A 25,519-nucleotide genomic window follows, 5' to 3' on the forward strand; every position below is an offset into this window, starting at 1 on the left:
TACTAATCTGGGGAGGTGACAGGAATGCATCAATTCTCTGAGCTAATGCCCGCAATTCTGAAATACTCTTAGGAACCACAGGAAGCTACATTGGCTGCTCTGGGGAAAGGGGCGACCATCTACTCTGGCTCCTTCTCCTAATGCCTCAGAGGGGAGCCCTCTGTGCTCGTAATTGCGCACCTAAGTGAACATAAAAGCGCTCCTAATTGCACATCAAATAAATAAGTAAATGCTGTCTGCTGAGTAGGTAACAAAGACCAGCACTGCCATCCTTCCCCCCATGGAGAGATTTCATTAAATATAGGCTGGCGAATGGGCTGCAGCTGTAGATGATGATTTACAGATATTCAATACGCCTTCTAGGGAGGTTTTTTTGGAGTTACGTGTTTCACACCGTTCGTTCTTGAATGCGTACATTCTCTGACACAGCCTGCAGGACGGATCTTTATCCTAACTCTTCCTGGCACCCCATTCGGAAAGCGTTTTCTGTTGTAAATGATAATGTTTTCTCATGATTCGATGGCTGGTCTGGCCACAGGTCTGGAAAGTGCAAATTCCAGCAGGCGGACAGAGAAAGCCGCTCAGCTTGGCACTGCTGGGGGTTGAGTCTTGAGTGTGGGAGAGGCTAATCGCCCAAAGTCTTTGCTCCTGGTGCCACAAAGAAGAGGCAGATTGTCCCAGAGATCAGAGCTTTCGGACGTTCCCAGGCTCTGATCTAAGGAATGCAAGGTTCTCCTCTAAAAGAGGGAGCCCTTTGTGATCGATTACCTCCCGCTTTATCTATCTCTGCCCCACCTGATCCCGGTTCTGCAGGAGTTAATAAGCAACGCCTTTTCAGTACATATCATTTGATTTTCACTCAAATGTTCTCGGGGAAGAAGAAACACTCTTGCTTGTACTAACACAACGATCTGAGACCGATGGCGCAGCTGATCCGCGGCGTCCCCACGGACGGTCACTTTATGTAGCTGGCATTTGCTCTGCTTTGATGCGTGGGTGTCTTTCCTTGGCCATAAATGCAACCTAAGACGAAGCTTGGGATTTACTTCAAGTTCCCACATGCTGGTCTGACAACGTTTCATGATTCCCTGAAGCCAACAGGACAAAGGACCTCTCACCTGCGAAGAGCTCCGTTCCTACACACGCAAACACACGCTAAAAGGGAATGTGATACCCAGGTGAAAACAGGGTAAGATCATCTATGTAGCTGCAAGGTTTTTCTTTCTTCTTTTCACCACTGTGACCCTCTTTGCACGTTTCTCACCATTGTTAAACCCAGACAGTTAGACATGTAAATACCGCCATTCCTGTACTCTTGATGCCTCACTCACAAACGGTGCCTAAAATTATCACCCCAGAGTCATGGGGAAGAAGAGAGGCATGTTTTGCAGTGTGATCAGTATTTTAGTAGGAACAAGAGAGCAGAAGTGGGGAGGCAGGCAGAGTGAGAGGGAAACCATCACTGAGTGAAGGAGGGAAATAGGAGGATTTAGTGAGAGTTGATAGGAGGAGAGTTAATAACATAAAAATTCTGCAATCTGTCCTTGGACACTGTTTGGGATTCTGTCTGATCTTTTAAAAGAGCTCATCTACACAAGCAAGGGCCACTATCCTGGTGTATGTGCACGTACTGTATATTTTAACTGTTTTTAGCCCTGTGTGTGGGATTTTTAGGGATTTGGGGGGCTATTCTTGCACACATCATTCCGAAATACTTCTGAAATTGGCCTTGAGCTTCTGAACATACACAAAAGCCAAAACACCCTCTTTGGGTGTCCACACGTGTCTCGCTGTTCCTGACACACGTGCCCTGAGAGCAAAGAAGCTGGTTTTTTTTTGTTTTTTTCTCTAACATCAGCAGCTTGCCTTTTTGGGCTATGCTTCTGCAAGGCCAGGCATCGGTTTAGAAGATCCAGGTAGCAGATAGGGGTGCGTGTTGGGGAGCGGCCTAGAATGTTCTCCCTACTCCACGGGTGAGGGACCCTGTGCTTTACTCCATCTCCCCCAAAGCCCCCAGGGCTTCAGAGTGAGGATTAAGCAATTTAGGGTAGACTCTGCCACCAGAGTGGCAAACTGCACCCCAACCGGGGAACTTGGAACAGCGACGGCGCCGCCCATTTCTGGACAGTCTTCAGCTACCCACCCCTCCTTTTCTGGTGGTCCACGTGGAAGAACTTGAGTGCATTCTCATAGGAGGCTGCTGAGTGCCGCTTGCTGTGTGCCTTATTTGCTGATGCTCTTGTAGCTGTGGAGGCCAGACAATACCTCCAGGCCCCCCGACGGCAAGGGAGCAGCTCACCCCGCCCCTGCCTCTACTTGAATGTTGGCTCTTAGCATGGTGGTACCATGTGACACAGCTGCTGTAACTGGGTCAGAGTGTCAGGGAGGCCTGTGCCTGGGCTGGAGGTGCAGCTGTTGCTACAAAAGGGCCTTCAGGTGCCCAGAACAGGGCGTCACTCCCAGTTTCCCGAGCATTGCCGGGGTTCCGGGTGCCAGGCTCTGCCCGGCCCCTTTTGCAAGGGTGTGGTGTCGCCTGGAGGGTCACCCATCACTGGGGGCCGGCCCGGACTTGAGCCCTGTGTCCAACTCCTAGAGTGCAGAGGCCCTGCCGGACACACCTGCTGCGCCTGGCTGACCCTCCCCGAGTCCGAGTTCGGAAAGGAGGCCCGCGGCGGTGGTTCTCAACTCTGGCCGCACATCGGAATCAGCTGGGAGGCTTTCTAAACGGTCAGCGGCCGGGTCAGAGATGGAGGAGGGTGGGACCAGGGGAGACTGGGGCATCTCTTCATCCTGACAGTTTCACGTGAGTTTCTGATTTTTAGCTGAAGACAGACTGGGGCACGCGTATGTGGATGTGCACCAGGGGTCACTACCATGTGCCTGCGTCTCTTTAGGTTCACAGGTCCGGAGCCAGGGAGCGTGCCCTGTGCACTCAGGGACTCACAGGTGCCTTACACGAAACAGGGACGGCCTTTTTATGAAGGTGATGACACTGGCTGTGAGCAGAAAGAACAGACGCCCTGCATCCTTCCCCCTGCAGCTGGGACCCCTTACCTACGGTTCAGATTAAGTCTTTAGGGCCCATGGCAGGTCTCAGCAGAGGTGGATACCCCTTGGGCTAATGAAACTTTGGGTCTCTTCCCCTCGTGGGTCCCTCCCCTCCCCTCCCCTCCCTCCGTCCTTCCTTCCTTCCTTTATTCTGCGCCAGGCGGCTTGTGGGATCTTAGTACCCCGACCAGGGATTGAACCCCAGCCCTCGGCAGTGAATGCTGTATGTCCTAACCACTGGACCACCAGGGAATTCCCATCATAGGCTTTTCAAAGGCCCGTTCTTAATTTTATATGTAGATGGCACATTCATTTCCTAAAGACGGCTCCCCAAGTTACAGAAGGGTCAGGGTGTCCCGGTCCCAGCCCTGCCCTTCTGCCTCACAGGGAATGTCGCGATGGGGAACTGAAATCCACTCACAGCTACTGTAATTTTTCCAGCGTGCCGAGTGCCTCTCCCGTTCCTCTCTCTGTTCAGTCTCTGGTTCGAAATTCTTGATACTGTCGAACTCCAACTGAATACCCACTGCCTATTTGCCACCACTCCCTGGACGTCCCATGAGCCCAAAACTCGGCATGTCCTAAACTGAACTTCTCTCCCCTTCTCTTATATCCCAGGCTTTGGTCAATCAGGAAGTTGTTGTAGATTCTCCTGCTGCTCCAACTTCCACCCTGTCGCTTCCCGCCATTGTTCAGTCACATCACCTTCTAGACATCTCACTTCCAAGTCCCCTTCTCTATCCCCGGTACGGACAGCCACCCCCGAGCCATGCCACCAGCTCTGGCCTACACTAATGTAATGATGTCCCGGTTTGCAAGTCTTGCCCTGTATCACTCCACTCATCCTCCGCCAGGTACCAGAACGATGTTTCTCTGACTACGAAGGTCTGATGTGGTCACGCCTCTGTCTCGAAGATGAAATCCTCATAGCAAACCCTGAGGATTCTGTTTGCTGGGGCCCCATCAGCCTGCTCTCTGGCTCCTCTCCCAGGACGTCCAGCCCCAGCGGTGCTGTGTGCTTCTCCATCACGCCACGCTGTTCTCCTTCACGGTGCCTGCGTGCACACCTGTGTGCCCCCTCACCCCGTTAGTCCATCTGCAAAACCTCTGTCCACCTTTAACACTCAGCTCCTACTTTGCTGTCTGTGAAGACGTTTCTCCTTAAGCCCAGCTGATGACCCTCTCCTTTAATTCACCACCAACCCTCACACAGGCCTCTCTTATCTGTAAGATGCAATCACCACACCCCTGTCCCTGATACCCTGTGCAGGTCCTGAAGACCTGATGTGTGTCTTAATTATCTCAGCACCTGGTGGTCTGCCTTGCATATAACAGGTATGCAATAAACATTTTCGAATGAATGACTAATGACTCTGATGGCTTGGTTGTCTCTCAATTAGCAATAGACTTGAGAATCCCAACTACTTCCTTAGAGGTCACAGAAGCGTGCGTTATTTTAAAGAGCAACTCAGTTTGAATAGAGGCAATATCGGAATAAATGTGTTGACCTTTTAACATTTTTAATCCGCTGACCTGCATAAATTCAACCAGTGAGAGTCAATTCTCTTATTCAAAGGCTGATTATTCACATGTTGCACTTCCTACTTTTCCATATTTTGAAGTCCGTTTTGGAGACTGACAAGAATAGTTACCATTTATTAAGCCCTTGCGCTGTGTCACACCCTGCGTTTTGCATAGATCACGTACATCAAGCGCTACCTCATTACCTCTAAAATCTTCATTAGCACCTCAATTAGAGAAACAAAGCGAGCTTAAACATATTAACAAATGAAACTGAACACATACCGATACGTGTAAGCACGTTTTTCAAAAACATTCAGAGGGAGAGAAGAATTCAACTGTGGGATTTTAATGAACTCCACTGTAGACCCCAATCGTCCAAGCTGGCCTTGGTCTCCACCAGTGTGGGCAACCAAGAGCTGGATACATTGTAACCAGGACTGGGTTAAACGATCCAGGAGTATCCTTGGCTCTTGCAGCAGAAAACAATGGCCAAGCAAGTTGGAGAGGGGACAGTGGATGTAAGAAGAAGGAAGGAGTAAAGAGAGAAGAAAAAGCACAGAAACTTACAAAGGTCATAAGGGAAAGAGGCAGAGAGCGTGGAAGAAGTACAGACCCAGTGACTGAGAAAAACAAAGAGGGAGAAAATAAGAACGCAGAGTCCGAATCACGTCCTACAGCAGGAAACTGGAGGGGTTTTGGAAACAGTCACGAAACAATGGTCCCCGAAACAGCCAGATTCCTACTGAACTGTCCCCAAGGAAGAATCCCTCCATCATATGCTCAAGATCTTCTCACAGAACTTAACTGACTGATCAACTGAGTGAAAATCCTCCTCGACACAGGGCCATTTTTTTTTTTCTATCAATTTACTAAAGAAACTGGCTGAAGGCAGATGTTAACTGGATAGACTACAATAAGCTCGGATATGTAGTGTGGATTTCAATCCTGTTCGTGGATAAAGAAGCTTGGAAGGCATTATGCAATAACATAATGAACCTATATTGCTCTCTCCCTCCAAAAGCAAGTGTGGTTTTGATAAACTTTTAATATGTATTTCAGGGTCTGAACCACATACCGTCTCCCCATTTTTCTCTGCCGGAGGAGTTGAATGACAGCTCTCACCTCAGAGATATTTTTCCATTATAATTTTTCAATTTGTTCTGGTCTAAAAAATGTGTGGAAACGAAAACAGAGAAAATTCAAGCCCTGTGTCCTCTTCAAACATTCTGTTTTGGCTTCACTGTGAGTTTGCAGACTCCTTTCTGCTTCCCTTTCTTTTTTGGCAAATGATCTTATTTCTTCCAGATTTCTGATCACTTCTAATATGCCAGAAAATATCTACTGGATTCGGCCTCTTTTTGGCCTATTCTTTTAGTTCCCCTCGTCCAAAAAACAAGAAACAGAAAAACAAAAACAAACCTTTGGGAAAACTCAGATTAGCCTTGGGATACAAGAGACATGCTCCCCCATGTTCTCAAGCCCACAGCACCCCAGGAAATGAAGGAACAGGACAGCCTCTCAAAGCCCTCTGGTCCATCTGCCCTGGGTGAGCTGATCTAGTCTTCTTACCTTAAATAATTTTAACAGCTTCCATTTCCTTAGTGATGGGGAGGAAAAATACTTCCCCAGGGAACACAGGCTGGATGACTGCGGAGGAGTTTGCATACACCCAAAATGAGCAGGAGACCGGGGGGCCCAGAGGCCCTGAGGCTGCACGGGGTAACATTTTTCGTCACTTCTCTGCCTGTGTCTCCCTCCACCTGAGTGCCATCCTCCCACAAAGGAGAGCACGCTTACCTTCCTGGGCTTGACTTTATCGTGGTAGTCATACTGGAAGATGCCTTTGTAGCTCAGTCCCAGCCACCACGGTATCCCCTGCTTGTCCTAGAACATCAAAAGGAGTACGGGTAAGCATGGGACCAGACAAGAGAGAAAGGAACCAAGAGATCTCCTGGTTCACCTGAAGACAAAGGGAAATGCAAATTCCTTGAAGTGGACGGAGCCCACCTCGCTGTGCCTTACGTTAACGGGTGTGCCCTGTCATCAAAGGATGCTTAGTAAAGTGACTTAGTAAGTGCCCTGGGTTGGGGACCCAGCTCTGCTCCTAACCAGCTGGGGTCCTTTCCCCGTTTCTGAGTAAGAAGCAGACGCCTTGTTCTTTGTTCTCTTTCTAAGACTTTAGGTTTTCAGAGCTGGGCCCCTCACCTACCAACAGGGAAAATCTGAGAGATGCTGAACATTCTGACAGAACGACCTTCTGGGCCGAGAAACTGTCATCGACTGTCAGAGCTGGAAGGAACCATAGAGACTATGGAAGCTGACTCCTCTGAAAATTTTGTCTTAAAACATTTTATTTTTTTTTAGAGCACTTTTAGGTTCACAGCAAAATTGAGAGGAAGGTACAGGAGTTTCCCATGTACCCCCATCCCTACACATGTGTAGCCTCCCCCGTGAAGAACATCCTGCACCAGAGTGGTACCTGTGTTGCCAATGAGGAACCTACGCTCACCCGTCCTAACCACCCAAAGTCCATAGTTTACCTTAGGGTCCACTCTTGCGGGTGTACGTTCTATGCGTTTGGACAAACGTATAAGGGCACGTATCCATCACACACGTAGTGTCACACAGAGTATTTTCATGGCCCTAAAAACCCTCTGTGCTCTGCCTATACATCCCAGCTTCTGGCAACCACTTTCGCCTTTTCCAGGATGTCATATAGTTGGAATATCCAATACGCAGCCTTTCCAGATTGGCTTCTTTCACTTAGTAATACGCATTCAAGACTCCTCTAATTTTATTTTATTTTTAAATTTTGTAGCTCATACACGCATATTGATTTTATTCCTACCAGAACAGTGGAAATGCTCTCAAAACTAGCTCGTTTCCTATATCACTGTTTTCCCCTATCTGAATAAATTTATTTATTTTAAAAGTTTTATTGGAGTACAGTTGATTTACAATGTTGTGTTAGTTTTCGGGGTACAGCAAAGTGAATCAGTTATACATATACATATATCCACTTTTTTTTTTTTGTAGCTTCTTTTCCCATATAGGGAATCCGTTACAGAGGATTGAGCAGAGTTCCCTGTGCTATACAGCAGGTTCTTATCAAGGACTCCTCTGATTTAATAGACAAAGGAATCATGCAAAGGTTGCGTCCTGCTCTACTCAAGACCCTCCCCTTCCCCCCAGCAGGCCAATGGCAGTGCAGGGTAGGCAGGTGCTCATAAGGTGTGTGTCCTATTCACCTCATGAAGACAGTGGCTATCTGGCAGGACTGGGGTAGCAAAATCGAAGCTTAGACACTCTGGGAACTGAATTAAAAACACCAACACCATCTTTATTCCTCTAACAGAGACCTCTGGCTCCCCAGATTGTAAGTTGTAAATCTACATTCAAGACTGTTAACTAGAAGCTCCCAAATGCTAGGCATTGACAGTGGGCATATCAAACAGCCTTTCCCTGGATTTGTCCTAACTGCCACATGCGCGAATGGTCTAACATACCCCATGGTGGATGTCTTGAAAACTCACAGTTGGCTTCAGCATTTTCAAATATATGTGGGGCAAGAGTTAGTTCAAGGTAAGCACCAAGGTAAAGGGCAGAAGAAATACATTTTGAATTTTTAGGAAAGTTTCTGAATTTCTTTAAAGGTATAAAACCCCTGTCTCTGGAAAGCGCCCGGGTGACTGCAATGGTTTCAGAGAACAGGACAAGAGGAGAGATGAAGGCGACTGCAATTGCAGTTTGTCGAGGTAAGAGCTCTCATCACACCATGAGATGCGGCATTGTGAAATTTACAAGGCCACCAAACAGTGAGTCTCGATATAGTTAATTAGGCTCTTTCTCCAAATAGATAGGAGAGCAATCACTCACGTCTGGAGAATCCAAAAGCCAAACACACAGGCACACTTGGCACTTGGAAAATCACAAGGTCTGCTTCTGGCCTCTAACAAGCTGCAAAGGAGTCTATTTCTAAGGTGTGATTGGAAGGCAGAAAGCATGCATATCAGAGGTTGCCCTTCTGTCAAGTTTTAGGGCTGAGGAGGAAATGGAACGCAGGTTTAAGCAAGTAAAAGACCAGATGAGGTTTTATCTCAAAGCCTTCCCATCTGGCTGTCTCAAGCCATCTCAACAGTCTTCCAGCATCTAGAAAACTTCCGTGGGGTAGCTGGAGAAGCCAATTTCATAATCCCTGTTTTTTGTTTTTTTTGTTTTGCGGTACGCGGGCCTCTCACTGCTGCGGCCTCTCCCGTTGAGGAGCACAGTCTCCGGACGCGCAGGCTCAGCGGCTATGGCTCACGGGCGCAGCCGCCCCGCGGCATGTGGGATCTTCCCGGACAGGGGCACAAATCCGTGTTCCCTGCATCGGCAGGCGGACTCTCAACCACTGCGCCACCAGGGAAGCCCTCATAATCTCTACTTTAATTACAAGCGACGGAGGTGAGGTTAAGCTAAGAACAAACAGCCAATCAGAGAATGGAATGGAGTCGGGGATTCTCGCGTTCCTGGCTCCCATTCCCGAATGCAGACCCCTTTGCTAAACATCACCGTCAAATATCTCCACAACTCAGGGGAAGACTCACAGTTTGATTTCTGTGACACGCCTCTTGTAATAATGTCAGGACTACTGCTGGACCCTTCTGTTTCCTTTTTGGTAGCAAGATGGCAAAATGGACATGGGCTCCAAACTCTCACTAGCAGTGTAAGAGTTGAACCCTGGCAGCCAGAAAGGGGGATTTTGAGCCTCTTTTCATGATCAATTCCATTTCCTTTTGGGGAGCTGACTGCCCACTGGCTTCAGTGGCCACATCCCAGGGCACAGCCAGCTGTACGGGGGGTAAGTCTTTTTAGAGGATCCATCCTTCTCATGTGGGACAGAAGATAGACCAGGAGGCCAGGTCACACTTCTCATGACAGACGATAGCTCAGGCTTAAGCAGGGCAGGGATGGCTGCGATGCTTCTAGGAGGTCTGTGCATCATGCTGAAGAGGGATGAATAGCTTCCATTGGTGGGAAGTGTGTTGGAAGGACATCAGGAAGAACTGAACCACTGCAGGCTCTGAGAGATCTTGGGCTGAGCTGCTGGGTGGGACTGGAGTCCCCGTACATGCCTCATAACAGAGCTCCACAAATATCATTCTGCCACTTGTTCCCGTCACGGAAATGTGTACATCCAACTACTCAATTCAATTCTCAATAATGGTACTTGGTAAATATTTACTGGGTATCTACTAAGTGCCAGGCACTCCACTGGGTTCTGGGGAAATATAACAGAGTGCAACAGTCTTTGCCATCAAAAGGCTGCAGTTTAGAGGAAGATACGGGCCATTACGTTAAAATGCGTACCAAGGACGTGCAAAGCGCCGTGCAAACTGCCGTGGGCGACACAACAATGAATGAAACACGGTGTTATGTTCTGGTCTAAAGGAATTAAAGATATAGTCGGGGGCTTCCCTGGTGGCACAGCGGTTAATAATCCGTCTGCCAATGCGGGGGACACAGGTTCGAGCCCTGGTCCGGGAAGATCCCACATGCCGCAGAGCAACTAAGCCCGTGCGCCACAACTACTGAGCCCGTGCGCCACAACTACTGAAGCCTGCGCGCCTAGAGCCCGTGCTCTGCAACAAGAGAAGCCACCGCAATGAGAAGCCCGCGCACCGCAACAAAGAGTAGCCCCCGCTCGCCGCAACTAGAGAAAGCCCGCGCACAGCAACGAAGACCCAACGCAGCCAAAACTAAATAAATTAAAAAATAAATAAAACTCCACCTGAAAATATTAAAAAAAAAAATATATATATAGTTGGGTGGAAACACGGGGTAGGAAACCGGTGGAAGAGCATAGAATCTCGGGTTGGTTGGTGGAACTGTCTTGAGTTCAGAAGTGTTTTCTGCTCTTTTTGTCTGGACTTTGGGCAATGACTTTGATAAACTTCACATTGGGGTAAACGAAGGAAAGGAAGTTATCCTTTCTCAGGATAGAAAAGGGTGCGTGAGGACATCATTACCTATTATTTCGAAGAGGAGATCCCAGTCTGGGACATTATGGATAAAACGCAAGAGAATTTAGAAGGGGGCCTGTGTTACGTTGGACTTACTCCTTCTTTAAGAAGACAGAGCCTGTTGATTTGTCAGCCCCTATAGTCCCACTTCTCCTATTAAGTTGCCTACGTGGCATTTGATCACCAAGAAAAACACTGTTGATTCTGCTTAAAGTTTTTGTTCTTTGTGCTTAGATGGAATTTTCCTGAGAGGCTCTGCAGTCCCGATCTCCAGGATTCTTCTGAGAATGAAGAAGTAGGCATTTACCACACCCACTCCACAAAAAGGCAAGTGAGTTTTGCAGAGAACCCAAATCAAGTCTCACTACACTGGGGTGGGGGGGGAAGTTCCATTGTCCCAACGCCCCCTAGCATGTGATCTTCCTGTCCAAGTCCTCCCCACTCCCCCAAAAATCTTCAGTAAGATTAAAAAGAAAAAAAAATGAGAACTTTTTTTTTAGGGCATGGTGGCAACTTTCACCAAATGAGTTCACTTACCTTCACTGCGTAATAGTGAACCCCGTAGGTTGGGAGAGACTCCACGATGCTCATGTAGCTGGGAAGACAACACAACACACACACCTGGTTATTCGGCAGAAGTGGAGTCGTACACATATTGGTGGGTGTGTGCACGTGATAAAGTTCTCAGAGTCATCATTTACGTGAAAGATACATGGAACCACCTGCCCCCAGAGCTATGTCTCTCCCAGCAGAACTGAACAGCCCTGACATACACTATGTGAACACACACATACGGCCTCAGCAGCACTGTGGGTTGGGGGGCACTTACTTGACGATGGCTTGGCCTCTGGTCTGGCCGTTCAGTTTCTTGTAGTGCTCGATGACCCGGTCCTCGCTAGAACGAGAGGAAAGGAGTCTCTGTCTCAGTCCCCAGGGCGACGGCCCCGCTCCCCGCTCACAGAGAGATCTGTGAGCTCCAGCATCCTCATGAGAAACTCCAAGGAGCCAAGAGCTCCTGGAAAAATGATCTGTCCTGAAAGCAGCATGTCCGAACGCAGCCCAAGTGAGATGCCTAGGGCTAAGGATGTACCCAAAGCTTCTGCTTCCTCCTCAGAGGACTCGCATTCTCTTTGCCTTGGGCTTATCATCAGTAAAAGGAAAGCCCGGGCTTTGGGGGTTGGCTCCTCGTAAGAAACGAGACTGTGGGAGCAGAGGATGAAGTGGGGAGCGTGTGGGCCAGCAGGCAGGGACACGGGACAGGAGACAGGAAGAGGGCTACTGGCCGGAGGTGCGCGTGGATGCTCCGGCCGACCTCCCTCGGGTCCCTCTCCCCTTCCTCCTCTCTTGCATCCCGTCGGCACGGGGCCTCCGGGGTGGGGCGGGCAGGCGTGGACTCTGACAGGATGCCCACGGCCTCCCCACCCCGAGTTAGCAGGCAGGCTTGAGGGCGTCCAAGGAGGAGGGGAAAGTTCTGGAATCTGGGGCCGGTTAACACAGACCGTGAAGCAACAAAAGGCCCAGAGGCGCGCTGGCGAGATAAGAAGGAGGCAGAAATCAGAGGGGCACCCCGGTACCTTCTGAAACCTCAGTTCTAACACAGCAAGAGGCCAGCTCGCTCCTTGAGGGGCAATGCAGGCCACACCCTCCTGCGACGGGGCGGACGGCGGCAGGGGCCCCTCTGGGAAGCGACCCCGAGCCCTGCGGCCTTTGGAAGCTCAGGAGCAACCTTGGGAATCACATCCCACCTGCTGAGGGGTCAAGGCCAAAGGCCTGGCCTCTGGGACCGGGCCGCATGGCCTTCCACCTCACACCTCGGCCTCATGTTCCTCCCCGCTGGCCCGTGGACTCCATGACAAGGAGGCGACCCCAGGGACGAACACTCGAGACCTCCTTGGTTGACCTTTACGAGCTATTATTCATTTAGTACCTCGGAATTGATCGAAAGCCTTCTTTCACCCCCCTCTTTCTTTGTCAGCGAGGCCACTTCTGGGGGGGGGTCACACATTCTACGTGTTCATCATCTAGTACTCGGGGGTCATTAAGTTACCTTCTAGTTACTCTCCCAAGCTTCCACGAATCTCCCTTCACTTGAGTATTCTGAAATCTGACGCACGTAAGGCCGGCCCCTCACAGGAAAGTGTCTTCTCTAATGCCCCGGATGGGGGATGGCTGCCTAGGAGGGGCCTTGGTCTAGTTGAGGGTCGTGTCTATGGGGTCCGGGCACCTCTGTTCAGAAAGGGGCCGCCGCAGCCGTGTCTCTCCTTGGCTCCCACACACCACGGAAGTTCTATGCGGAGGGGGACAAAGCCCCCTCCTGACAGAGGATTCTCCAGAAGCGTCCTCTCTGGGGGCGACACCAGCCTCCCAGAGCATCAGAGTCGTGTCAGGCCGTTCTGGGGTTACCCTTCCAGCTTCCTCCCCAGACAGCCACTGAATCAACAGCTGGGTTGCCACACGACGTGGCATCTGGGGAGGTGGACTTCTAGGTCCGGGGTCCAGCCACGCAGCATAGCTACAGGCCTGCTTCCTTGGTACAGAGCTGCAAAGAGGGTCCCTGGCTCCCTGGGCTGAGGAGGGAAGACGGAACTTAACACAGGGCCGTGGCTGTGAACATGCGCACGGCGCGGGGACGAACGCCAGCCGTGTCAGCGACACCTGCTGGCCGCTGCTCAGCTGTTCACAAACGGACTGGTCCGAGCCTGGGGGTCTCACCGTGCCTGACAGCTGTGGGGATCGGTCGCCCTGCCTCGCCTGGTTTCTCCTGCTGTCTGAGACCCACCGCGAGGCCACAGTATCCTCCTTCTTCCTCGGCTTTTCCCACCTCTTCTGCCCCAGTGGAAACTCCATAGGCTGGCGTGTGACAAGAGCTGCCTGAGACCCACCCCAGCCCTAGCCCTGTTCCCGCCCCTCTCCAGGCTTTGACAGATGACTCACACACACCAACTACCCCAGATGCTTGGGGCGGACTAAACGGGATTATCCTCAGAGACCCATGAGGCAGAGGAAACGGGAGCCCAAAACACATTTGGAGGACATGGCGTTCCATGAAGGAAAAAGGCAAATGACCGAGGCTGACCGCGCCCCAGGCATGGGATGGCGGGTCCATCTCTGCAGACAAGGAGCCCTGAAACAAGGCGATGGCCACAGGGCTCCCTGTCTCGGAGGAGCCGTCGGCCCGTGAGGGGAAGATGTCCCTTCACACCTTGTATGGGCGGTACGAGTGGTCCCGCGTTTGCCGTAGAGGCGCTCAAGAGAATCCAGGTCGGGGCCCTGATGCTGCCTTGGTCTGCGGCCCTGGGCACTTTGTGCCTCGGATGCCTCCCCGATAGAGAAATCACGTGGGGTGAGAAGTGCAAGCTTGTTGAGCGCTTGGGGGAAAGAAGCAGAAGGGATTATGATGTGATGACTCAGCATTATTATGCACCGTTCCCCTACTTCCTAATTGCACTCTGTGCCTTTTTATTTCCTCTCTTAATTACAGTCTGAATTTGGTTGATATGGTTAGTCCCATTTTAGAGATGGGAAATCGAGGCAGCAGAGAAGTCACATGAGCGTCCTGGCCTATCATGACCCCACAGTTCAGAGGCTTGGCTGGGATTCTAAAACCTACCGCTTTTGCTCACTAGGCTGTAATGCCTTCCCTGACTAGTGGTGGATGGGCTCCCAGTGGCTTCTTTTGGCCTGAAGGTTGTGCACTGCATCTGTGAATGTGTGTGTGTGTGTATATACTTTTTTTTTTAAGCAATGCATCATCAGAATGGTTCGTGCTACTGGCTTGTTTGTGCATAAGCTGAGCTGTAGAGCAGCTGAGGGTAACCAGCTTCAAAACCATCCCTCCCTCGGTCCTGCCATCTTCCCAGTGCATTTAGACAGTGACATGGGCACCTCTGGGTCTAAATGAGGCCCGGGGAAAGCGCTGGCCTGGTCACAGAGAGAGAGGGCTGTTCTGACAGGACAGCTACGGATGTAGATGAGGATGAAGCTGTTCATGACGACAAAAGAGAAAGCATAGCACGAAGGAAGGAGTTTCTGTGTTGGTGATAATGTTTGCATACAGAGCAGACTGTGGAGGTAACAGAACAAAATCCAGAGGGAGAAAGAGGAGAGGCAAGGAGGTGTTCATAGCTCTGAAATGAGCACAGGGTGTAAAAAACGTTTGGAAACAAACACGTGAGATAATTGAGGGAGGGATTAGGCTGAAAGCAACTCTGATTCCAGACAACCCAGCAACATTACAGCCCCCGCTGGCAACTACATTTCACAAGGTAAGATCTACCAGCTTCTCGAGTTACTTCCTTGCATCTCCCTCACCATTGGTTTCCTGAAAATGAACCGCTGGGAGGATAGAGAAGGTAAGGCCCAGGGAGCATAAGGAATTGGGGAGAGGGCAATTGGGTTCCACGAACAAGGCAACAGGAGTGCCATCTGGGGGTGTTCGTATGTGCACGCTGCCAGGTTGGAAGTCTGGAAATTGACACGTGCAAAGTCTTTGCACGTTAAACCAATTTTGTTCTTTGGGGGCAAATTAGAAGGATCTAAAGCCACTATTTATGGACACCTGTGTAACCAAAAAAAAGAATGGCAACAAAACAGTTCAGAGAGATGAAACTGGGGATGCCAGCACACGGGTGGGAGCTCTCAGCCTCAGGGTTCAGCTCTTTTGTTTCCCGTCCAGCTGCCCCATCACCACTTGGTCTCTTGGCAAGAAATGATTTAGGTACTGGAGTTTCATCCTGCTAATGCCCTCTGCAGCAAGACGCACCCCATCCCAGCCAAAGGAATCCCTTAAAGCCACCCGGATGACTGAACAACTAGTCTGTCGACCGGAAAGGTGTTTGGACAGGATGAAATGTTAGTAAACTGGCAACTTCATAAAGCATATTACAGAAGTGCTTAAAAGTCATATGTTATAATTCAATAAGATTGACTTGTTCTGCGATTTTTATCTTATTACTGTTTTTTAAATAAAAGCCGTCACAGTGCTTTTTGTCAAGGAGTCAGAAGGATGACTGGGGGAGCGGCATTTTGCTTTCAAAGGACAGTGGTCAGGGCTCGCTAGCCCAGCAGTATTTCAACACACTGCCTGGCAATGCAAACCCCGCTCCAATGTGACCCGAACCACAACCTGGGAACCATTCAAGTGCCCGATTCATTCAGAGTCAGTAATTCAGGGCCCGACAGATGAACTATGGTGTAATGTTACACGGAAGCTAAATCAGGAGATGTTAAACATTGTGGGAAAGTAAAAGAATCAATCTCTCTCTTCTGCAAAGAAAAAAACCCTGTCCTCCTCCCACACCTCAAAACCCCACACATTCTGTCATCAAATGACAAGGATTCCAAAGCGAAACTCTAGCAGCTCAGGAGAGACTCTCCAAGGAGGCAAACCATCTAGAGGGAAATTTTAGAAGGTTTTTTGTTTTTTAAAGAAAGAAAATAGGGAAAAGAGGTCTCACACATTTCGTGTTATTTAAATAAATGCAGAAAACAGTTTCATGAAGACTCAAGCCACTCGATACAGTTTGCAGTCGCTGTCTGATTGGGGTCCAGGCGGACCCGTGGTGGCGGGGAGGGTGGACAGTTGCCAGGAGCCCCCTGGGTCCCTAGAAGGGGCTCCTTCCTGGAGGGGGGATGCCTGGGGCATGCAGGGAAAGGGGGCTTACCAGTAAGCCAGGGAGGGGTGCTCCTTCAGAGCCTGCGTGGGAAGTGCTGGTAGTTTCTTCAAGTCCGTCCTCACCACTTCATTGCTGGAAGACAGGGCAGACAGGGAGCATGGCAGAAACATGCTCAGCCTCGGAGAAAACCACAGCACCACGCGACGCGACCCGGTGCAGCCTTGTCCTCAGACCCCGCATCTGTTCCCCTTTAGTGAAAAGCGGTGCTTTCTTTGTACTTATTTACTTAGCAGAGATGCAAAAGAACACACAGCACGCAGAGCCCAGCGGCCTTTCCTTGTAGAGGGCAGGGCCGGGCAGAGCCGTCTCAGATGCCTGTGGGTTCTTTTCAAGCCCTGCATGCCAAGGGGGCACCGATGAGTGTCCCCGGGCAGCAGGAATGTGGGCAGAAGGGTCACCAGTTTCCCCACGGGGGGACCTTAGGGAGGTCTTGAGGGCCCCGCCGTGGGCTTTGAGAATGGACAGCTCGACTGTTTTTCTCCTTAAGCTGTTTCCCTCACTAACCCACAGGCCAGTTTTCTTTGCCTGGATTGAGCACATGCTAGAAACTGTTGTCCAAAATATGACAAATGCATAACATTTGCTTTTTAAAAAAATTTTTTTGATTGAAGTATAGTTGATTTACAATGTTGTGTTAGTTTCAGGTGTACAGCAAAATGATTCAGTTACATATATATATATATTTTTTTTTTCCCACATTCTTTTCCCTTATAGGTTATTGCAAAATATTGAGTAGAGTTCCTTGTGCTTATACAGTAGGTCCTTGTTGGTTATCTATTTCGTATATAGTAGGGTGTATCCGTTAATCCCCAGCTCCTAATTTATACGCCCCCCTTTCCCCTTTGGTAACCATAACTTTTTTTTCTATGTCTGGGTCTATTTCTGTTTTGTATATAAGTTCATCTGTCATTTGCTTTTGACATGATCCAGAAACAACTCAGAAAGTGTTAAGTGGATTATCAGGCGCTAGGAGGAGGTCTTTCGCGTCCGGTCCCTGGACCAGAAATTCTTCCTTCCCTTCAGACTCGCATGATCTCAGGTTTGGGAGATACTTTAAATTCCCCTAATTTAACCAGGGGGCTTCAGAAGCTTGACGCCCCTGTGGGCGCTCAGCAGACCCGCACCCCTGCTGGGACAGGGACATCTGGGTGTTGGCCCCCAATGTCTACCTCCAGAGCCAGCCAGCAGAATCCACTGAGGATGTGTAAAGGCGTCTCCCTGTGCTGGTCCACCAGGGCGCCTCACGGCCCTTGCTGTGAAGCCTGCATTTACGCACAGTTCTAACCCAGGCTACGGGAGCAGCTTCCGTTCTGCTCATGCAAATCAAGGCAGATACTGACCACCGGGACCCTGGGCAGTAGCATCTAAAAAGCAATGAGACAGGAGCTCACAGGTCAATACAAAGGAAGGAGGGAACACCACATGCCTTTCTGTGGGCCCCTGCCCAGCCGGAAACACTGTCTCCAGCTAGGAACCAGCAGCTACCCTTTGGATGCCAAGTGCCAGTGGGCAAAACCATTTCCATACTTCAAGTTCATGTACCTGGTGACCAAGAAACATATGGATGTGACCTTATAGCTGCTCCCAGAAAGGGGATTTTTCAAGTGGACTAAGAAACAGTGACAGTGAAGTTTGTGAATCTTGGCTTTGGACAACCATCCAGAAGGATAATCTCAACTTGTAACTGTTGAAATCAATAAATCTATTTTATTTTATTTTATTTTTGTGGTACGCGGGCCTCTCACTGCTGTGGCCTCTCCCGTTGCGGAGCACAGGCTCCGGACGCGCAGGCTCAGCGGCCATGGCTCACGGGCCCAGCCGCTCCGCGGCCTGTGGGATCCTCCCGGACCGGGGCACGAACCCGTGTCCCCTGCATCGGCAGGCGGACTCCCAACCACTGCACCACCAGGGAAGCCCGAAATCAATAAATCTAAGTCCTTGAATGGTTGTCACGTAGGTGGCAAGGGTTTATTGATTAATTATCAATAAGTTGAATGTATTTATGGAGGCCCTGCTATAGGGAGACATAAAAAAAGGATAAGCCATAGTCCTCATTCAAAAGGTGCTCACAATTCAGTGCAGGGAGTGAGGGGTGCGAATAAAAAGAGAACTGACTACGTGGGCAGTACTGGATCATGTCCATTCAAACAACAGACTAAAGTCTGGAGGAAAGGAAGGCCCCTGTGGGCTCTGTTGTGAAAGCAGACTTTGGGGCAGGGCCCACATGGAGAAAAGGACAGGAGTCTTATTTTTCTTCTCAGTGGAATACAGTAGAGTATGGAGGCCAGGAACTGAAGAGATCAATCAGAACGGGTGGTATGGAAGGGTTAAGCAGACCAAATAAATGGCAGACGAGGCATAGGATTTTGAGGACCTTCCATGCCAGGCTGGTAGAGTTCAAGTTTAGCCAGGAGGCAAGGGTCAGCACCGGAGCTTTTCACACAGGTCACCTCCTTGTGTTTAGGAAAATTCAATTCCCAAGCAGAGTTTGGAATGTTTACTTGCATGTTATTAAGGCATAAAGGAATACTCAGGTCCCCGAACACCCAAGAGCCTACAGTGATGAGTTTCTGGGTCTTATCTTCCCTGTTTATTAACTATAAGCTCCCTGAGAACAGGGATTTGTTTCACGGACTCATCGGTGCCTAGGGTGGCACGTTACAAATGGAACTGTGAGAAAGACAATCTGAAGCACGAGTGTGGGTTTAACTCCCACTCATCACATCTAAAGTATATTTGGGGAAGGACGGAACTAAAGGAGGAAGAGATTGTCTTACCCACTAAACACTCATTTGTTGGCAAACAAGCATCCCCGATGAGAGTCCCAGGTCTGACTTCCTGGCTGGAGCTGCAGTGGCTTTTTTTTTTAGCGCTCCCCCAGGGCCAGGTGACACAGACAAACACAACAAGAAATCACGAAGGCGTGAAGCCCGTCCAAATCCATTACATTCTGGAAGGGATCCAGGGCTCTTAAGCCGCCCCAAAGGACAACTATGTAGAAATGTCCTATTTGCCTTTCTGCTGTCTGTAAACATCTGTAATGACTTAGAGGGGGCCAGCCCTGTCAGATGATCTGGCCATACCCTGGCTGCAAATCACAACGCTGCCTTAATGGGAGACCTGGTCACTCTATCTCCAGAGACTTGGGAAGCTGAAACTGAAAGAATGTGCTAGAAGTCCCCAGCTTCCTCTCTCAAGATTTTCTACTTGGACGTTTCCCCCAGAGTCAGGACGAATGATAAATGCCCACTTATGAAATACCCTAAAACAGTTCCTTGTTCCTAACAGCGGTCAGTTTCCATTTCTAGCAAAAGAAAAAAGGTCTCTAGGAAAATCACTTGCTAAACTGAGAGTAAAACTGAAGTCTTCTTATTTTTAATATTAACCAGATTTTATTCACAACTTTGAGGTAGTGATTAATGCTGCCAGCAAAAACTTGGTCTCTCAATGATGCGTTAAGTCTTTGACTTGGGTTTTTTTTGCTTTTTTTTTTTGTTTTTTGTTTTTAAGATGATGGATCGTGGTTCTACTGTCTACCCTGCTCATAAAACATGGGAAGTTTGAATGATCTACTGTGGAAAACTAAGGTTTCGAGCAATATGCGTCAACGAGGGGATCTGTCACAAATAACAGCAAGAACAAATTTAACCAAGACACAATAGAGTGAAGAAAGCAAAGATGAAATTTGATAGGACGATTAGCAAAATCCACAAGGTGCTTGTTTTCCTTTAAAAAATGACAAAACGCTTTTTCAGAAGATTCCCTTTGGGTTAAATGAGATGTCCATAACTTGCAGGACAAACCTGGGGCAGACAGAACTGGCTTCGTGTGGAAGAATTCTTCCTGAAACCAGTGGTTTTGAGGTGTCCTGGTACTAAAACACTAGAGCACTAAAGCCAGAAAGTTACACTAGTGTCACAAAAAAGGACTAACACAAAACTCAGAGACAGTAACATCATGTTAGTATCCTACTAACTCCTCCGTATTTCATGAGTGTATCATGAAGGTCAAGTTCTCCAGAGAGAGGGATTTCCTAAGTTAAAAAGAGTATTACGGGTCCTCATTAACCGCAATTCCAAAAATCTGAAAATCTCTAAGATATAAAGCCTTCTCACCCACTTGGTGGTGAACCTAATGTTCGACCTTTCTCTCTCTCTTCCACTTGGTGTGAATACCCACATTCTGGTGCAGAAGCGTGAACAGACTGGATTCCAGGAGCTGCCTCAGACGCTGCCGTGGGTGTTACGGTATACTCCGCATTACCCATCTAAAACCCACAAAGTTCTGGGTTCAGAAACACTGGACCCTAAAGTTTCAGAGATGCATTGTGGATCTGTATTACTTTATTCAACGGTACAATACATCTAGAAAACTCTGAGACAGATGGATAAGGACAGCTGTAAATTTTCTCTTCTTTGCTTATCTTAATAACCATGCAGGAAACAATTTCTCTCCTTCCCTTCCCTTCTTCTTTTTTTTTTAACCAAGTTGAACTTCATGTTCTAGCAAAGAAAATGGGGACACTTGGCTATCTCCTCCCTACCACATACTCTCCTTCAGGGGTACAAGGAGGCTCACAGAACTGGTGGCTGAGGACGATGCTTGTGAGGGTTCTCCTGTAGTTGTGTGACCATTTGCAGACACCAGGGAAGCACCTGCGGGTCCCTCTGAGATTCTTCCAGCAGAGGATTCTGGATTCTGGGCATGTATCATGGATAAATATGCCACACTAATTTGCCACCTGTAAGGAGGGGCAAAATTACCAACATTCATGAATTATGTGCCTTTATTTCTGATGGTAATGGCTAATTTATCTAAGTAAAGATTTCTTTCTTGATTAGTGAGTTTGGTTTTCTAGGATGACAGAAAACATTTTTTGCGTTTCTAACATAGTTGTAAACTTGTAAAAATTCAAAACAAATTTTTTATGAGCCTACAATTTGAGACAATAATTCTACTCAAAAAGCTGTTTAATTTTCTATGTTATCCTTTTGAGTCAAAATCTTAATTCTGAAAAACTGACATAATGTCATAGCCGTGAACCTTTTTGTTATTACCAAGGTCAACTCAAAATATGATATTGATATTAAAGAAATATTTAGCAAATGAGACAAGCTGTCATAATACAAAATTGCCTCCTTTACGGTATATCTAAACAATTCCCATAGGATTGGAAGAATATTCTCCTGCAAAATACCCTATCGGAATACTTTTCTATGCTTGGAAACTGTGAATTACACACTTGAAAAGCTCAGTAAAATGGACTTTTGTGCACAAAACAAAGCTTTCTGTAATAACATTTCCACTTGAACATTTTGTTTCAAAATTTCAGATTCTGTTCCTTTCAAAAGGTCTTGCTGGCATGAAAGATTCCAGCTGCTTCTCCCTCTAAGTCCTTTAGAAGTCATGGGAAAATATCACACACCCCATTCTCTCTCTCTCTCTCTGTCTTTTTTTTTTTAAATAAAATAACATACAAGAATTATATAACTTTAAGTTCTTCCCACAAAAACTCTCCTTTGGGCTGCATGTATTTCAAGCTTAACAGATGACTTTTTTTCTAGTCATTTTCCAATAGGGAAATTTGCAAGTTTGGGTATTAAAGGTACTATTAGGTTATGTAAGTTGTATTCCAAATGTTGACTCTTCCAAACACAGCTGTCTGAGTATTTTTTTTTTTACTAATTATCTAAAAGTCTCAGCAAATCGATTTCTCTTAGTATATAACCCCATCAGCTGTTTTCTTTCAAGAGGCCAATTAAAACATTGTAGGAAAATACACCGCAAATGATCAAATGCTCTAATACCGCTTTAACACTGAGCTCGCTATGACTTGCAGTAGTAAAACGACTTAGGTAAGTGCAAAGTAATGATGTTAGTAGATTCAGAATTGTGATTTTTTTTTTTTTTTTTTTTGCGATACGCGGGCCTCTCACTGCTGTGGCCTCTCCTGCTGCGGAGCACAGGCTCCGGACGCGCAGGCTCAGTGGCCATAGCTCACGGGCCCAGCCGCTCCGCAGCATGTGGGATCTTCCCGGACCGGGGCACGAACCCGTATCCCCTGCGTCGGCAGGCGGACTCTCAACCACTGCGCCACCAGGGAAGCCCGGAATTGTGATTTATAGACCACTGCCTGAGATTAATCAACTTTCAACGCTGTCTCTTAGCAGGGCAAGAAAATAATGTCATCTTTTTAAAGACAGTAATCTGTACAAATGTTTATGTTACCAAAAAAGGTCTTTTAGAAGAAAATCAGCCCTTTATCTTCTTTTCCTGTTGATCTTCTAAAATTCTTCCTTTAACCTATGACTGCCTAAAAGGCATCATCTAGTCTGACAAAAAAACAAAACAACAAAAGCCTACAAATAGGGAATTTTCAGATACCAGTAAACCAAGTTTCACTTGCAGTAATTCACAAATGCTCTCAAGAAAGGCAGACGAGATTTCATACAAAGAACAAAAAAATCAAGAGGGTACTTTTGTTTTTCCCACAGAAATTTCATTTTATCTTTCTGGCTTAGTGAACACATGGTTCCATGGTTTACAGAAGAGGAAATATTAAAAAGTCTTCACTTTTTTTTTTTTTTTTTTGCTTCTAGCTGCTCTTCTAGAGACCTAAGACCAGGCAGTCCGAGGAAGCTGAAAGGAATTTTTCAGGACAAATAAATACTCCAACTCCTTTTCTAAAATGGAGGTAAAACTCAATTTCCCTGCTACTCATTTCTATTGATGGAGTAACGTGTTGCTCTATTTCTAAAGCATTATTATTATTATTATTAAGAAGCAGAATTGGAACCCTGTAGGTTGATAAATCAGGGTCACAGTAAGACCCTTACTGACCCTGGAACTCTGATAAGCAGATATTCTCCCACTGGCACCAGCCTTTAACTTTGTACGGACGTCACAGAAACTGACCCCTCTGTATTCAATCACAGCGTTGCTTTTTTGACGTTGGTTGCTGTGTTTCCTTGGAATAGACAACCTGCAGATGGAGGGCAGCCTCCCATCACCTCTAAAGCACATGATGAACTTTGCCTAACAGGTAAGCAAAATGTGACCCACAGAACTTTACATGGGATTTCCTTAATATCAGCCCTTTTCAGGTGCTGTTTGCTTACTGGTCCTTATAAGTCTTTTAACGATCAGCATCAATATATCTGGTTTTCTGGAACAAAGATATTTCCAGGTCCCAACAGATGGCCTGGGGTAACCAAGCTTTACCGGTCTGGTTTCAATAAATCTTGTTAGCAAAAAATTCTACAGAACAGATGTTTTTTTACTAGTCCCTGTTAATCTGCGGATGATTCTTTATATCAAAGGCAGTATGATTTGGGAATGTATTTATGTGTCTCAGCATAAACTATTTTTAATCAATTCACCGATTTGGTAAAATGTTGTTAAAATGATTATTTTCCCTCCTTTTTTTTTTTTTTGGTGGCCCCCTTTCAGAAAGGCTGACAGAAAGTAAAAAGTGAGGCTATTCTCAAAATCAGAGTATGAAGATTAGCCACTAGGGTTTTCAGTTAAGGTCCCCTTAGGGAAAAAAAGCAAAAAAATCAAATTCTTTAAATAATACCTTGCTCAGTGCAGTGTATTAATAAGTCTTCTATTACATTAAATTAGAATGTGACCATACAGTTTGAATGTCCTGTTCAGTTGACTAAATTAGTTGACTAAATGAATTGACCATTTTAAAGACAAGAGTATTATTTTTCTATGGTAACTGAATGTTTGAAAGAATTTTTTTTGACATCTTTATTGGAGTATAATTGCTCTACAATGTTGTGTTAGTTTCTGCCGTATAACAAAAGTGAATAAGCTATATGTATACATATATCCTCATATCTCCTCCCTCTTGCGTGTCCCTCCCACCCTCCTTCTCCACCCCTCTAGGTGGACACAAAGCACCGAGCTGATCTCCCTGTGCTATGCAGCTGCTTCCCACTAGCTATCTATTTTACAAGGAATTTTTTGTTTAATAAGAAAAATCAGTGCTCGGCACTTAAACCACTGCAGAGTTTATGATGAATAAAGTATGTATAAAATCCTAGAAAATGTGTATTAGCTGACTAATGCTCAGGAGTGATTATCAAAGGAGAACTTTTTGTTTTTGGAACTGTTTTGACCCTTTTCAACCTAATATTTGCTTATATAGCTGCCATGATGAACAGTTCTTAGGCTATTCAATTGTTTTAAACAGAAATGCCAACTCCACTGATTTCCTCATTGTTGATGGACATTCATTTTTTTTTTACATACATATGTACCAGGAAATGAAATACGATCACTACATGCTTTGCTAAGGAAAACAATACAAGGGAAAAAATATTTTTAGATAAAACGATTTCCTCAACCTTTCACGATATCTTACAAATTTGTCTATGCTAGAATATGAACATGGGTGACATATATTTCTTCCTATCATGGACAATACTTCCTATCTATACCTCACTCATTTTCTTTCAGCAACACTGAACCCAAGATTTCATTGTCAAGCTCAGTAAGACAAGGAAGTGAACATTTCCATTCACTGGAAAGAAAAGGGGGTTACATGAGAATAATCCTTCAAGCTCAATAAGACAAGGAAGTGAACATTTCCATTCACTGGAAAGAAAAGGGGGTTATGTAAGAATAAGCCTTCAGGGGTCGGTCTGCTGAGCAAAAAAGAGTCCAAAAGGAGAAACAGAACAGCTTGTGAGTTTCATGAGAAACAGCAGTTATGGCTCTGGGTTGACCTTACATAGCTCTCGTTCTATTAAAGTAATATCAGCACTTTCGACTTCTCCCTTTTGTAAAAAGAACCCTTTTCCTCTTGTACATCAAGGAACTTGCTCCCCTAAGATGTAGATTTTTTTTGGCCCAACTGAGTGGCTTGCGGGATCTTAGTTCCCTGACCAGGGATTGAACCTGGGCCACAGCAGTGAAAGTGCTGAGTCCTAAGCACTGGACCGCCAGGGAATTCCCATAATATAGAGATTTTTAATACTCATTCCACATCAATGTAATCTGCATATATTCACTGAAATGTAAACATACAGGATAACAGCATCCTGGGCAAAGTAGCTTTTTAGGAAGGCAGAGATGCAGGATCATAAGGCTATGAAAGAGTTACTTACTTTGCCTTTTGTGTGCGACCATTAATTTCAAGGGTTATTGGATCCTCTAGATTCTAGAAGATCTCAGAATTAAGCCCTGGACCACGTGCTGTATACAACGCTTCCCCGGTGCTCTAAGTTGGCATCTCCTGTTACGAATGCTGCTCAGGAAAAT

The 25,519-nt window shown here is 47.0% G+C and overlaps 1 protein-coding gene across 11 annotated transcripts in view; it reads right to left on the minus strand.

Moving 5' to 3' along the window:
• FRMD4A (FERM domain containing 4A) overlaps nucleotides 1-25,519 on the minus strand; it is a 382,372-nt gene that overhangs the window by 100,397 nt on the left and 256,456 nt on the right. For all 11 annotated transcript variants that reach the window (XM_073801673.1, XM_073801675.1, XM_073801678.1 and 8 more), the window contains 4 exons: nucleotides 16,238-16,321; nucleotides 11,404-11,469; nucleotides 11,112-11,169; nucleotides 6,370-6,456 (listed from right to left, as the gene is read on the minus strand). In XM_073801673.1, the coding sequence (XP_073657774.1) occupies nucleotides 6,370-6,456; nucleotides 11,112-11,169; nucleotides 11,404-11,469; nucleotides 16,238-16,321 (295 nt within the window). The remainder of the gene's footprint in view (nucleotides 1-6,369; nucleotides 6,457-11,111; nucleotides 11,170-11,403; nucleotides 11,470-16,237; nucleotides 16,322-25,519) is intronic.

This window comes from Tursiops truncatus, chromosome 2, assembly GCF_011762595.2.
Source record: "Tursiops truncatus isolate mTurTru1 chromosome 2, mTurTru1.mat.Y, whole genome shotgun sequence".
Classification (NCBI taxonomy): Eukaryota; Metazoa; Chordata; class Mammalia; order Artiodactyla; family Delphinidae; genus Tursiops; species Tursiops truncatus.